The sequence below is a fragment of the Diabrotica virgifera genome, chromosome 3 (assembly GCF_917563875.1).
Source record: "Diabrotica virgifera virgifera chromosome 3, PGI_DIABVI_V3a".
In the NCBI taxonomy this organism is placed as follows: Eukaryota; Metazoa; Arthropoda; class Insecta; order Coleoptera; family Chrysomelidae; genus Diabrotica; species Diabrotica virgifera.
Genome location: NC_065445.1, coordinates 242,817,944 through 242,833,947, shown reverse-complemented (window position 1 = coordinate 242,833,947; position 16,004 = coordinate 242,817,944). Strand labels below are relative to the sequence as shown.

Below are 16,004 nucleotides of genomic sequence, written 5' to 3'. Positions count from 1 at the left end.
TATATTGGAAAAGATCGATTTTTATTTTGTAACTTCAAAGGGCTGTAACTTTTTTTATGTGCACATTTGTACTAAGGTAAGTTAGATTAAATCGAACTATTTTTGGTGCCAGACAATTTGATTTAACTTATGACCTGTATTTTTGTTACACCCTGTCTAATTTTGACTCTGATATTATTGCATGTAACAATACTGGTATAGTAAAACTATACAGATTCTTTTAGCCACTTAGAGTCCTGTGTTTTGGCTATCTGTGGGCAAATTTTCAGCCAAATAGAAGAACATGTATTTTGGGAATGGATCTTCACATTTGGGACGAGTTTTGGGAATATGATAAAAATGTAGCAGCATGGGTCCACCGAAACCAGTATATTTTTTAAAGTGGTCTACGAGAAAAAATAGTTTGGGGACCTCTGGTTTAAACAAACGCATGAAATTATTGGAAATATTTATTTTATTGTACAAACGTTAAAATCATTTACATTGTTATTTTTCCTACTTTAAACAACATTTATGCCAGTAACTAATGTAAAATTAAATTTATTATGGATGGTGATACTGCTCTCTTCTTAATAGCTTATGACTTTATGTACTTTATTTTTAAACGAATCATGCAGTTGAATCTGATTATTACATGTTTATTAGATTTGGAACTTAGACCTGGCTCCCTCGCCAGTCTTTTAAAAAATTCGATTGGTGCATTCACCAAATTTTTAATTGTCAAAATTTAAAGCATACAAAATTGCTAAGACACAAAAACAAAAACAACATTGGATACAAAAGCAATTAACCTAAATACTTTTTTTATTGTATAAACCTTCAAATCATTTACTTTTGGTACAATCGTAGAAAAATTATAATATTAACTAAATAAACCTAAATGGAAACACTGATGACTATTGAATAACTGTATTATTTATTTATTTATTTGTAAGTATTTTTTTTATTTCGACACTGAAAGACATTTATAGGACACAAATCATTGTAAATCCAGTTGTATTTTGTATTCGTTTATCTTTCTGACCATTTCTGTAATTTTCTTCGTCCTGAAACATTTTAAATAAATATCATAAATATAAATGAAAAAAAAACTTAAACAAAAAATAAAGGCATGTTAAATATCCTCTTTATATCCTAGCGACTATAAAGTTCCAATTAATTCTATCAACTGCTGTTTTAAACAGTTTGCTCGAATACATTCATCATTTAAAAATTCTGGACATCATTTATTATAAGATTATTATTACATTCTTAATTCATCAGTTGAATTTTTCATTAGAAAATCTTGCACTTTTTTCTTCACAAAACAAAAGTGACGTCAAGAACGTCGAGGAAACGTCAGTTTTTGGTTGAATATATACACGTGTTTGAATAATACGTCGTATAAACGTCTTTTGTGGGTGATTTTAAATACGTAAGATTAATGACGTTAAAATACGTCTAAAAACACGTTTTCATTCCAGACAGCCTAGATCCGACGTCACAAAATTGAGAGGAGATTATTACAGACTTAATGCTTATGACTCCAAACAATTTCCATAAGAAGTTTTTCATTTATTGTTTACGTGCTTTGTATGGTAAAATAAGACTTTTCATTTAGATATTTAGTTGAAGAAACGTGTTAATTAAGAGATTTTCATTCGTTTTTCTCAAGTGAGTTAGTCTAATGCAATAATTGTTCTTGAAAATGTGTTATCGAGTTTAATTAAATAAAGTTAATAAATTTATTAGTTATATGTTGTTTCAAGTTTGGCACAGTAAGTATATATAAAAAGTAAAAATTCTATATAGGTATGTTGCATTAAGGGTATTGTAATTCTATATTCTATACATTTTAGAGAGTCTTCCATTTGGTTTTACTTTTAGCCTATGTGCTAAATTTAAAACGGTTAAATGAAAAATTGCAATACCAACAATGCCCATACGAATAAATATTGTGTATCTTTAAAACCATAAAACGAAAAATAATCTAAAAAACGACATAATAACTACGTTTTTGATATCACGTATTCAAGACGTGCTAAAAATGACGTCAATTATGGTGGGACAAATTCACCTGACTTTCGACGTCGAAAAAAGTGATAAACTGACGTGGTCTGGTGATAATTATGACGTCTTTTCAACGTTTTGTAAACGTTATTTGGTTGCCTGGGATGGTACATAATACAAAGCGCTCTATAAAATGAATAATAGAATTTTTTTTAAAGATACCGTTATTAAATAATGGACGACAATAAATAATTATTCTTTCAAGTGTTTTGTCCGGTCTCCCAGACGTTGGCTATCACTATAGCAAAACTTCCTTTTGAAAAAGCTGTTCAGCACTTTTGCCTGTTCATCCTTGAATGTTCGCAGATGAGTATTAACCCTTTTCCGTGAACGAACTGTGCTTTTTCTTCCAATTAGGGACTTTTCCTGGGCTATTCTAACTACTCTGTTCTCCGCCATTCGACTGATACGGCTGTTCCATTCTCTTTTTCTTCCTTGCACCTATTCATTTATATTGTTGATTCTTTTAACCTCATTACTCCTTGTTCTATCTAGTAATGTTTTTTCGGCTATTCTTCTTAGGATAATCATTCGATTTGTTACCAAATAGCTTCTTGTCGTGCTTGTGTCTGGTCTTGTTTCTGCGATATATGTCATGACAGGTCGGATTACAGATTTGTATATTCGCGATTTTATTGGTGTTTTCAAGAATCTGTTTCTCTATATTGTGCGTTGAGGCATCCCGCGCTACTCTACTTTGGTATCCTTTTTTTGTTTTTACTTGTTTTACAATGTGATCAATGAAAGTTTTACATAAAAAATTGTATTATCAAGTACTCAAATAATACTGTTATACAACTTACGTGTCCGTTAGATTAGTTTTGATAGTAGATATATGTTTTTCGTTAATAGTTCCAATCTTTTTAACTTCCTGGGATTTCCAGTTTTCCATCTAAAATAAGAAAAAAAAATTATCAGATCAAATAGAGGTGTCAGGCCAGATACGCAGTATCTGGCCTGCTGTAAGAAGACAAAAAAGAAGAATATTAAGAAAGGGAGATTACGTTGAAAAAGAAAAAACTTCCAATAAAACTTAATAACGTTTTCGGTTTAGTTGTAGCTAATATTCAAGTAATATCAAGTAAAGCCTATTTCGCGATGGGCCACATATTCAAATCGCGAGACGTACACCGGAAAACAAAACTCCGGGTATATAAAACAATAATCAGGCCCATAGTAAGTTATGGCTGCGAAACATGGGTGGTGACACAGAAATCTGCCAATGCATTAGATGTGTTTGAAAGAAAAGTATTACGTAGGATACTGGGCCCAATAAGTGAAAATAACAACTGGCGAATTAGGTATAATAGAGAAATATACGAGCAATATAGCGAACCAACTCTAGCACAACACACTAAACTGCAGAGATTACGGTGGGCAGGGCACGTGGTCCGCATGCATGAGAATAGAATCCCCAGAAAATTGCTGAATGCAAGAATGCAGGGAAGAAGACCTGTTGGAAGACCTAAAAAGAGATGGGAAGACGAAGTCGATGAGGATGCCAGGACCTTCCTGGGAACGCGGTCATGGAAAAGAACAGCGGTAAATCGAAATGATTGGAGAAGCTTATTGAAGGAGGCCAAGGCTCGATTTGGGCTGTAGTGCCATTGGATGGATGGATGGAATATTTAAGTATTCTTCTTTCTGAAAATTAATATTTCTTTGGATATGTTCCGAAATGTTTTTTACCTGTATTTGCTGGTACTTCAATTTGTTCTTTACTTTATCGATCCTGTCATGATACATTGCGATTTTACGACTGCAGTCGTCCAGCTCTTTAATGAATTCCTGCTCTGCAGCTGAAGGTGAACTTCTTCTACGTGAAACTAACATCAACAAGTTTTCGGACCTACAAATAACAAATAAAAAGTTATTTATAACAAATTAAATTATGTTTGTTAATTTGTTGCTTAATTATTGCAAAAATAACTTCAAAAGTAGATTTTTTGAAAACGATTATTAACTTTTCTAAACATGCTCAAAAAAATTTATTGCAGCGAATAGGGAAAAAATCACAGCTATTGATTATATTCAGCTAAGAATTATGGCATTATTATTAGAAGCCTACGAAGATTGGCGTAGATAATAATAAAGAAATGTTCCGATGGTAGGTTACGGAATCAATTAAAAATAAGTGTAACCAATGAACAATAATATATTTATTTGTGTCGATAAAAAGACGCGTTTTGCTTATATCTTGAAAGGGTGTGTCGTTGACGCACCGCGTCTATCCCGACACCCGCTGGGGTGTGACTGCCTACGGAAGGTTTTAAATCGACCCGTGGTTGTGTATTGACTCACTGTGGCTGAAAAAAAACCACAAACGCTAATATGTTTGTGTTTCTACAATATGGCTAGAAAAGGCAATAAATTACTACATCTGGCGTTTTAAAAGTTGAGAACCTTTCTGTATTTTAAAAAGTTGATATAAAGTCTGATAATTAAGCATTTTCTATGGGAAACAAGCCACAATTTTACAAAAAAATATGAATTCATTAACGCTTCGAAGCCCAAATCGGGTTTCGCTGTCAAAATACAAAATACAGTAGTATTTTGACAGCGAAACCCGATTTGGGCTTCAAAGCGTTAATGAATTCATTTTTTTTTTGGTAAAATTGTGGCTTGTTTCCCATAGAAAATACTTAATTATAAAAATGCCACAAAGAAATAACTTCAGAACAACATAAAGTCTGATAAGGTAATTAATTTATGGCGAATTCAGTTTATTAAACTGAACACACCAAAAACATATTATGGTTAGGGATACATTTCGTTTCGTAAAACTTCTTAGCATCTGGTTGTGAATTAGATGTGAATTTATATGACCGTTTCGAGAAAAGTTATTAAAAATAAAATTAGCAAAAATAGTAATTAAAGCATGTCGCCACAGAAATAACCTTGTAAAGATAAACAATTTCAATTTTGCAATATCGATTAAGTGAAAGTTCTTGAAATATTTATAGCTGAATACATATAGCAACAACCAAGAGATAAGAGCGCGCATCGGAAAAGCTAGATACACCTTCAACCGGATGGGAGCATTTTTCAAAAGCCACAACTTTTCCCTTGGTATAAAAGTAAGAATGCTGTAAGGATGCTACGTCTTCCCTGTCTTTTTTATGGGGTTGAATTATGGACCTTGAACGAAAGATATGTGCTTAGAATTCTTAAAATTCCGTAGACTGACCGGGTCACAAATGAAGAGGTCCTAGAAGAATGAGGAAGAACCGACAGATATGTCCTCCTACAAGCCATCCTGAAAGGAAAAATATTTGGAAAGCGAGGTCCAGGAAGAAGAAGAACATCCTGGTTAAAGAACCTCAGAACCTGGTTCAATACAACATCCGTGCAGCTTTTCCGCGTTGCTGCAGATAAAATAAAGATTGCCATGATGATCGCCAACATTCGTCACAGATAGGCACATCAAGAAGAAGAAGAATACATATTGTCCCTATTCTCAAGCGAAATTAAAGCTTTTTGTGCATTTTTAAAGGAGTTATGGCTTCTGAAAAACCGACTATTGAAGCTATTTTGCAAACTCTCATTCTAAAGAGACATGGGATGGGGTGAGACAGGGATGCGTATTATCGTCAATTCTTTTTAATGCCTACTCGGAAGAGATCCCAAAAAAATCCTTTTGAGGGTGAAACAGCTGGAATAAAGGTAAATGGAGTGTCCATTAACAACATTAGATATGCGGATGACACTGTCATCTTAGCCCAGTGATTCTCAACCTGTGGGGCGCGCCCCCTAGGGGGGCGTGCTTTTAGCAATGGGGGGCGTGAAAATATAAAAAAAAAAACACCTAAAACATTGACTAATTTACTAAAACCAAAGCAAAACAAAATTCTGACAAACAAAAAAATAAAATACCCATGAACAAGGAGCTATACATAGTTATGAGCACTGAATACTAAATCAACAACTTTAATGTAAATTAGTGACTTCCTTGGGCCTATTTTGGCCCAAAACCTATTTCCCCTTCCTTTGGCCTATTTTGAGCTTATCGAAACAGGGTGTAATATTAGAAATAGACGCTCACAGTTCTTTCTCTATATTTAGTTGCGATCTATATTTGGTCTTTAAAGCAACCATCGCGGAAAATCCTGTTTCGCAAAGGTAGGATGGTGAAAACGGTAATAGTATACGGAACGCTCTGATTTTCAGTGCAGAAAACTCATCATTTACCCCTGCCCAAAATTCAAAGAGGGCTCTAATATTAAACTGTTTCTTTATTTGGGCATTTGCTGTGAAGTCTATGAAGGTTTCTTCTTCTGCAGTAGAGAGGTCTTCGGGTGTAATTTGAAACGGATTCCCGACCCACTCATAACTATTAGGTACGTATTAATTGGTCGTCGGCAGAAAAATATCTTTAAAATTTTTTGTCAGCATTGCTAAATGATTTTCAATGGTTACAAAAACAACTTTCACGTGTTACTCTTCAGCCTGGTAAGTTTTAAAACATTCATCCACATTTTCAAATATTTCTAGGTTTTTTGCTTTAAATTTCTGCTCCACAATTTCAATTTTCTACAGAAAGCGGTAACTTTATCATTCGTATCAAATATATGTGTATTGGCCCCTTGAAGTTGTAAGTTCAAAATATTTAGTTTCTCGAATATATCAACCAAGTAACTCAATTTCATCAAAAATAAACCATCGTGCAACATCTAGGCTTGCGGCCTCTTTTCTTCTTCTAGAAAAATGGCGATTTCATGTCTTAATTCAAAACACGTTGTAAAAATTTCCCACGTAATAACCAGCTTGCCTCACAATAAAATAATAATGCTGAATGTACTGCATCCATGTCTTTGCAAAGTACAGAAAAGATTCTAGTTTTCAAAGGTCTCATTTTTATGTAGAATATTAACTATTGTTACAACCGTAGTTAGCACAATATTCAAGCCAGAGCTTCTCTGTTGATCATACAGTGTCTCTATTTTTGCTTCATTTATATAATCGTTTAACATAGCAAATAATTCAAGCGACTTTGCTATCAATTTTATTGGTTTGCAGAAAAGTAGTTCTACTACTGATCTGCCATCACAAAATCGAACGTAGGCAATAAAATGAGCATATTTATTGCTACTGTTGTCTCATCAAGCTGAATCGAAAACAGCTTTTCACGCAACTTCCTGATTAGCTGATCCTGTACATATTCAGCTATATCACCAATTCGGCGGGCAACAGTATCATTCGATAGAGGTATACACCCCAATTTTTTAGCAAAATTATCTCCAAACACAGTTTCTACAATTCTGATTGCAGTTGGTAGTATAAGATCTTCACGTAATATAAGATCTTCACCAATAGTGTTAGACTTTTTAGATCTGGCTATTTAATATCAGACTTTATAAGAGGCAAGTAAAGCTATTCCATTCACAGTCAAAGTTTTTACTAAAACTAATTTTTGCTTTTTACACCATTTTAATTTTAACTCAAAGAATTCTCGGGGTTTGTTAATGTCCTAACTATGAAGCGTTTCCCAATGTCTTTTTAGTTTATTAGGTTTCATGCTGCTCAAGATATATTATTATTGCATAGTATATTGTTATTGAACGAGGGGGAGGGGGGCGCGGTGAAAATAATTATGGAAAATTGGGGCGCAAATGGTAAAACGGTGAGAAACGCTGTTTAGCCGAATACATTTAATACAGTCTAACAATGAACATGAAGAAGACAGAATTTATGAGAATATTTAAAACTCAAAGAAATAACGAGAATCTCCTTACAAGCGGAACCCATTTCGAACGAGTAGACAGTATGCATACATTGGAACAATGATCAACTCCACAAATGATCACTTCCAGGAAATTAAAAGTAGAATAGAAAAAGCTAGAGCTAAGAGTTAGGTTGGATAGGTCCTACGTTGTCTTGCCTTCGTTTTATGGAATGGAAGCTTCGACCTTGAAAACTGCGTCAATGAAAAAACTGGAATAAGATAAGATATTCTGAAAAAGATGAATAAAGAAATGAAAGTTTTAAATACAATAAAAACCAGAAAATTGAAATATCTCAGACATATTACACGTGGAGAGAGATACAACTTGCTCCAACTCATTATGCATGGAAAGATACAAGGAAAAAGAAGTATAGGGAGACGTAGTATATCGTGGCTGCGCAACCTGAAACAATGGTACGGATGTACATCAAGTGAACTTTTTAGAGCAGTCGTCTCTAAAATCCGAATAGCTATGATGATTGCCGAAGTCCGTCGCGGAGATGGCACTTGAAGAAGATTTGTAAGAACGAGGCATATATGAAGACGCCTGGAATGATCAAGACGGCTAGAGACTTTTTTTATAGATATACTTACTTCTTTAAAAGTTCATCTTGCTTATCTTTAATGTCTTCATACTTCTCCGCTAAATTACTCGCTTTATCTCGAAGCATTTCTCTTTCAAGTTTCATATTTTCGATTTCATTTTGTTGGTTTCTTTTCATTATAGTTAATGTCTTGATTCGCTTCTCTAACTCATCCTTTACTTTTATGTGGTTCTTGAAATATTCATCTCTAAAACATTGGGCTGTTCTTTGAAGAAGCTACAAGTAAAAAAATATCTTTAGTTGGATGCTTCTTGTCTAGTAAAAATAAAAACAAACTTAGATCCACTATACAACAACGGGTATTTTTACATGGAAATCTGCTACTCTCATTTCCTAGATTGCACACAAATCTGATTCCTGATAAGAGGACACTGTAATTTTAATCTTATTGTAATTCTTGGTACGGTACAGTTAAACAACGCATTGAGATTTTGAATTACCAATTTTCGGACTAGCACTAGATGAAGCAAAATGGTTTTGTAACTTAACATACTAAAACATGTTCCACAGATTTCAGTTTTGTAATATTAACAATACACTGTGAATTTATTGTGCCACGAGAAATAAAATCCACGCAATATCCTCTTCCTGTCTAACAGAGAGTAAAGCTTTGGTAATGTTAAAGATCGCGTTCCCATAGACTGTTCAATCCATTCTGGCATACCATTTTGTAGTCTGTGACAAATGTTTAAAAACGTAATTATCTTTCCCACTATATCGTTAAAACAAAAATAATATCCAGCTAAGAGTTTGGTTTCGTGTACCAAGATTAATATTTTTGTTGTAACTTTCACTAATTTGTGCATTTAGCCACTATGTCGTACAAACGTAACTAACATCTATTCTGCATCAAATCTTTCATCAGGAGTGAGCGTGCTCCCTTTGTTTTCATCATAAATCCTCTTCCTGTATTCTCTGGTTTTGTTGACACTTTTGATGACTGTATCCATGATTAAATTGAAGAGGTTAAAGATGGTTTAAAGAGTCTGTATTATTCCGTTGTCTATGTCTATAGGTACTGTAAGTTGTCAATCTATTCTCATTTCCATTTTATTGTTTTTGTAAATGTTTTTAATAGTTTTTATGATATCATATGAACTTCTCTATTAAATAGATGCACAAATTAGAAGCCTTCGAGATGTGGTCGTATCGTAGAATACTCAGAATATCTTCAACGCATTTCAAACAGAGAAGTCTTAAACGGAGTAGGTCAAGGCGAAGGTGACTTGATGAAGATAATAAAAAAGAGAAAACTTTAATACCTGGGGCATATAATGAGAGGTAGCAGATACAGGATGCTGCAGTTAATACTCAATGGAAAGATCGACGGAAAAAGAGGAATTGGTCGAAAGAAATAGTCATGGCTCCGAAACCTTCGTCAATGGACTGGCTTATCAGCAGATCAACTATTACATGCCGCACAAGATCGAGAACGATATCGGTAAATTGTCATGGAAGCCTAAACTTTGGGCACGGTACTTAAAGAAGAAGATTAAATAGAAGGTGGATTATATTTTAAGTTCTCTTGCACAACTTTGAGTAATTAATTGTAAGATTCAGGGTAGTATTTAACGTTTTTGACTATTTTTTCTCCAATTTTTTGAATAGTATGATTAGTTCGCTAGTTCTGCATTCTTACGGCATTTTATTGGTTTTCTATTTTTTTTTTAATTATTGGTGATAGTCTTTATCAATGCTGCCATTTAATATTTCAGTAGTTTCTTAATATTCTGTCTTATCTTTCTCATCAGTTGAGAAGAGCACTTTGCCGAACAAGCTGTAGTGATATTAATTTATAATACATTTTGTGGAAGTATTGAAAACAAAAGTTTTCAGTGTTTTATTGTTAGATTATTTAGTATTATTTATAAAATATCATAAAAAATTGATACTTACCTCATAACATTCTTCTTGAGTTCCTTCTTTTGGTTGTTGCAATTTTAAAACAGGATGTGTAGACGTCTTCTTTAGTATTGACTCTATATATTGCGTGAATGGTTCTTGCAGCATCTAAAAACCAAGTTTCTATATTGTTTTATTATGCTAATCTTGCCACCTGGGCGTCATTATGTATGTCTAGAAAGTATATAGAATTTTCAAATTCATTTACTAAAAACGACAAATGCGCGAAACTACAGAGTAACACTCTCTGGTCTTAATATACGATGATGATGTAATATTAGTAGAAAATAGTGAAAGCAACAAAAATTGAATTAGTGGAGCCAAGCTCTTGAGGAAAAAGATTTAAAAAACAAAGTGAGACAAAAACATAATATTTGGAATATTTATTTAAAGATGGAGTTACTGCCAATAAAATGACAAATTTGGATGGTGAAATGATTTAAGTACCTAGGATCGGTATTGCAGGGTAATGGGGAAATAGATGGAGATGCATGCAGTAGAATTATGGTGCATGGGATGGATGAAGCGGAAGGAAATGCGTGATGTGTTGTGTGACAGCGATTCCAATGAAACTGAAGAGCAAATTCTAAAAAAAGAATGTTATAAAACAGATATGCAGTAAGGAATTGAACGATGGGCATTTAAAAAGAAAGAGGAACAACGAATGCATGTGGCGAAAATGTGCATGTTTAGATGGATGAGTGTAGTGACAAAATGGATAAAATCAAGAAGAATATTAGGGGAAGTCTGTGGGTGGCACCAATTGATGCTAATATGAGAGAGATCGTTCGGGAATGTTCAACGTTGAGAAGTTAATCACCCAATAGAAAGAAATGATGATCTGAAAGTTTCTGGGAGGCAGGATATAAATATTGGTATGACCCAAGAGAGAAACTTCTGGAGAAATGTAATTAGGGAAGACAACCCAGCATAGGGATAAAGGCAAACAGAATGATGATGATGATGAAATCATGTATATGTTTTGGATACTTTGGCTGAGTTATTATGATGCGTATTTTTTTTCGAAGACTTCCTGCACAAAGCATATTATAACAGAGTTACCATAACTACTATACAAATAATATGAAACTTACCTTTTTTAAAGGAGATACCACAGTATTATCCGAGATCTTCAAATCTTCAATATTCGGTAGATTAGTGCTCAATAGTATTCCAAGGGTGACCAATCTACCATCACCGAGCAGGGTAATAATCGATGTGGGTTCATAGTACAACGCAAAACCTATTACAGGTATGCTCTCGGGAGATGACGCCTTTTTTGTACATACCAAATACTCAGCCTTACTGGGTTCGATAAATATGTCGGATGTTGGGTCCACGGCTATAATAATAAATATCAAATCATTACGTGACTAAAAAATTGGATATCGGTATTATAATATGGTGCGCTGATACGGGTAAGTTTTTGAGCAATAATAATTACTCGAAAACACTAGGAATAGACCAAACTGGAGTAATTAGTGAAGTGATAAGCATTAACTTCAAAAATATTTGGCAATTGTTTAGGCAATATTGCTTCTAATTGTTCAATATATTCAGTTTTATTCTTCTTCTTTTTGTATAGACATAATTCTGTCTGTTTTTTCAATGTACCTCCAGTAAGTTGTGGTTCTATCGTTCCCACTGGTCTTCTTCACATTGGGGAACCGTCTCTCGCCGTCCTTACTACTCTATTTGTTGACATTCAGCATATGTGGTAATTCCAGTCTACTCTTGTGTTTCTTACCCAATTATTAAAGTTCTCTCCCTTGCATCTTCATCGTATATCTAAAATCCCTGTCCTATAGTGTCTTACCGTCGATTTTTCGAAGGGTTTTCATCTCTGTCGTTTCGAGCAATCTTTTGTCTTCTCTGTGTCACGTCGTGTTTCTGCCGCATATATCATTAGTCATCTGATGACTGTTTTGTAATTTCTGCCTTTCATTTCTTTTCCGATATTTTTATTTCTCATTGTTGTTTCATTCAGGCAACCTGCTGCTTTGTTTGCTCTATTCACTTGATCTTACGTGATCGAGCTTTCCGTAGCTATAGTGTGATGAATAAATACTTAAACTCCATCACTTGTTCTATTATATGTGTAACTGTTCAGCTCTAATTTACATCTTATTGGATGTGCAGTTATAACCATGCATTTTGTCTTTTTTGGGGAAATTAAGATGTTAAATTTTCTAGTGGTTATATTAAATTGGTGCAGCATATGTTGTAAATCATCTTCACTTTGAGAGATTGCAACGTCTGCATAGCAGATTATTTTAAGTCGTTTTTGAAGTTATACTTTTTTAGGCACGAGGGTGAATTTTTACATTCCCTGGCGCATGCGCACACCGACAGTATGGTATTAGTCGCTACATCTTTTAAGATATGTAGCGCAAATAAGGTGTGTGAAAAGAATATATTATTAGTGTTTTTAGTAAATATATTTATTATAATTTTTATGTTATAAATTATTTATTATATTATTATATTTATTATATATTTATTATAATTAATGTATCTGTCACCGTGATTGTAATTATGTCCGAGAAATGATCGACTGAATACAAAAACGGTGGTAGCTGATCGGTAGAGCATTCGCCTAGGGATCGAGGAGCTCCCCTGTTCAAATCCGGACAAAGTCATATTTTTGAAGTTATACTTCTTAGGCGCGATATGAGGGTGAATTTTAATATGATTAAAACCTTCAATCTGGGCGCAGTCGCATTATAACTTTGTTCTGATTGGATGTTCAAATGACATGTCAAAAATTATTCAATATGGCGGCTGTGGCACAGCTGTGGTTTGATTATTTATGGTTGTTGCGTTTTGAAATTTGTGGGAAAAGAAACAACAAACAAAAGTTAGTTAATAGTTATACTGCCTTTTTAAATAGTTTTCATATATATTTTTGGATTTTTGGACTATTTTGGACAAGGAAAACTCATTCTAATTTGGTAAGTAGTTTTTATTATAATCATATTGTAATTATACATTTGGATTAGGTTGGAATACATTTATTTTCTCAAGAATGGGGATTTTAGAGAGAAATCCGAAATTAGGTCCGATTTTTATTTTTAAATTATGATTTTTTGGCGTAGATTTATTTATCTAGTAGGTATGTAATGCTTTGATTTACATACTTAATTTGATTACCAACAAAAGTTCTACCAATCTTCATCTAATATATTGTTTTCTTACTGTTTTGTTATATTTTAATATTTTTTTCCACAAAAATCAAACTACATAATTTGAACAAACTACATAATTCAGAATAACTGTTAAACAGTAAAACGTTCAGTTACCCTATTTTTACACAAGACAAATAATGTGTAATTGGATGAGTGAGTCTAGGCTTCGATTACGAATCAAAGCGCCCCCAAATTCGCGGGTTCGAATCCCGATGCAAGTTTTTATTTTTTTATGCATTTTATGATTGTAAGTATATTTGTTGTATATTTTTTTTTCAGATAATGCGTATTTAAAATTTTTGACAACAATTATTATTTATCGTTCAGAAATCATTTTTTCTTTGTGGCATTTTTCAATGTGTTTGTGTGCGTTTTATTCTTTTATTTTTTTTTTAATTTTTTGGTATTGTCTTAATAAAAATTTTTGGAAAGTAGTAAGTATTAAAATTAGTTTACTATTTAAATAAAATATAAATAAACTGTTTAAAGTACATTATATCAATTTCGTTAAAATCACATAATATGTAATAGAAGTATAACTTCTTACGTGCGTACAAAGTACACACACATTCTTTTTTTTTTAATTTTTGGTATTCTTTTTGTTCTTTCTAAAATTAGTTTAATATTTAAATACCATACAAAAAACTGTTTAAAGTAGATACAGTAGGAAAAATGAAAGAATACTCATGAACGAACATATAAAACACGCTGTATTTTCCTGTCACTGTGTCATACAAAAAATTGCCCAGCGCAAGTACATGTAATAATAATTATTACATGTACTTGCACTGGACAATTTTCCTTGTGACACGGTGACAGGAAAATACAGCGTGTTTTATATGTTCGTTCATGGGTATTCTTTAATTTTTCCGACTGTAGGTATATTGATTTCGTTGAAATCATAATATGAAGTTAGATTATATTATAATAGTATATTATATAAATAATATAAATAATATAACTTCTTACGTATTGTCCTTTTCATGATCATTTTTCAGTGCGTAACAAATGATAGGAAAAAGGGTAAGTCCGTGATAATACAATTTATTCTAACATGACATTTTAGTTAAATCTGACAGTTGTCACATTTTATTTTCAATTTGGAATAAAAACAAATCAAATCTGTTTCTTGCATTTATAAAATGGTATTTTCTTTGATTTGTATAGTCTTATAAATTATACAGATTATATTTGTAATATTATTATCTAATTAAAAAAAATTATTTTTTTATTATGGCGCCATCTATCGACAACTAGAATAACTAGAAGAAATGTTATAAAAATATCACCGACGAAATGTAATCACCGACGTGCCTTTTTTTCTGTCACATACAATTTAATGCGTTAGAAAGAAATCGAAAAACTGTGACGCACTGAAAGATGATCATGAGAAATACTGTATGTACAAAGTACACACACATTCTTTTTTTTTCTCATTTGGTATCCATTTTTAGTTTTTACTTTTTCTTATTATTTCATCCATCATCCGGCTGAACAATAAAAGACTCAGGGGATCCTCGTGTTTAATATATTCAGTGGGTATAGAAATCAACAAATGGCGTTCTGAGTTTAAATAGAGTTCCCTTTCACAACTTTAGATATGCGGGTGACACTGTCATCTCAACCGAAGAACAATATTAAGGATATTCAGAGGCTGGTGACCAGAATAGCGGAGTATAGACAAGAATACGGTCTAACAGTGAATGTCAAGAAGGCAAACTTTATGAGAATATCAAAAGCTCAAAGATATAACGAGGATCTTTTTATAAACGGAACCAATGCCGAACGAGTAGACCAATATGCATATCTTGGACCAATGATCAACTCCACAAATGATAACTTCCAGGAACTCAAAATCAGAAGAGAAAAGGCTAGACCTAATTTTACCAAAATGAGAAAAGTGCTCTGCACAAGAGATTCGAAGTTCTAAGTTAAGCGTTAGGTTGGCTAGGTGCTACGTTTTCTCTTCCTTGTTTTATTTTATAGAATAGCAGCTTGGACCTTGAATGCGGCATCAATGAAAAAACTAGAATCATTCGAGCTGTGGCTATACAGAATAATTTTGAAAATATCGTGGACAGAACATATCACAAACCGGTGGCGCCCAAAATCCCGACAGCCAAAATCCCGAGAGCCAAAATCCCGACATGCAACAATCCTGGCATAAGCAAAAATCCCGACCACTATATTTTGAATATTTATTGTTTCCTTTTCAAATGCAATACCAAATCATATTATAGAGTACTTACTAATAAGTACGGGTACTAATTATGTATTTTAAAAGAAAAAAACATTAAATACTTCATTTTATAATATAAAAGCTATACTTACTGAAATAGAAGGTTGTAAGTGACATGATAATATCTATTATATGAAAGTGAACTTGAATTCGGGATTTTATTTTACATATATGTATATTATTGGACTATACAGGGTGTCCAGAAACTCTACCGACAAACGAATACAGGAGATTCCTCAGATAATTTTAAGACAATTTAACCCAATTCACTTAGCCCGAAAATGCTCCCTAAGGGAGCTAGA

At 33.0% G+C, this 16,004-nt stretch overlaps 1 protein-coding gene across 1 annotated transcript in view; it reads right to left on the bottom strand.

The window, feature by feature from the left end:
* Nucleotides 1-436: 436 nt before the first annotated feature.
* Nucleotides 437-16,004, bottom strand: part of LOC114337588 (nuclear pore complex protein Nup88) — a 579,124-nt gene continuing 563,556 nt past the window's right edge. Inside the window, exons 8-13 of the mRNA XM_050646001.1 lie at nucleotides 11,373-11,620; nucleotides 10,273-10,386; nucleotides 8,366-8,592; nucleotides 3,739-3,898; nucleotides 2,853-2,941; nucleotides 437-1,046 (exon numbers count right to left, since the gene is read on the bottom strand). Of these exons, the coding sequence (XP_050501958.1) occupies nucleotides 980-1,046; nucleotides 2,853-2,941; nucleotides 3,739-3,898; nucleotides 8,366-8,592; nucleotides 10,273-10,386; nucleotides 11,373-11,620 (905 nt within the window). The 3' untranslated portion in view covers nucleotides 437-979. The remainder of the gene's footprint in view (nucleotides 1,047-2,852; nucleotides 2,942-3,738; nucleotides 3,899-8,365; nucleotides 8,593-10,272; nucleotides 10,387-11,372; nucleotides 11,621-16,004) is intronic.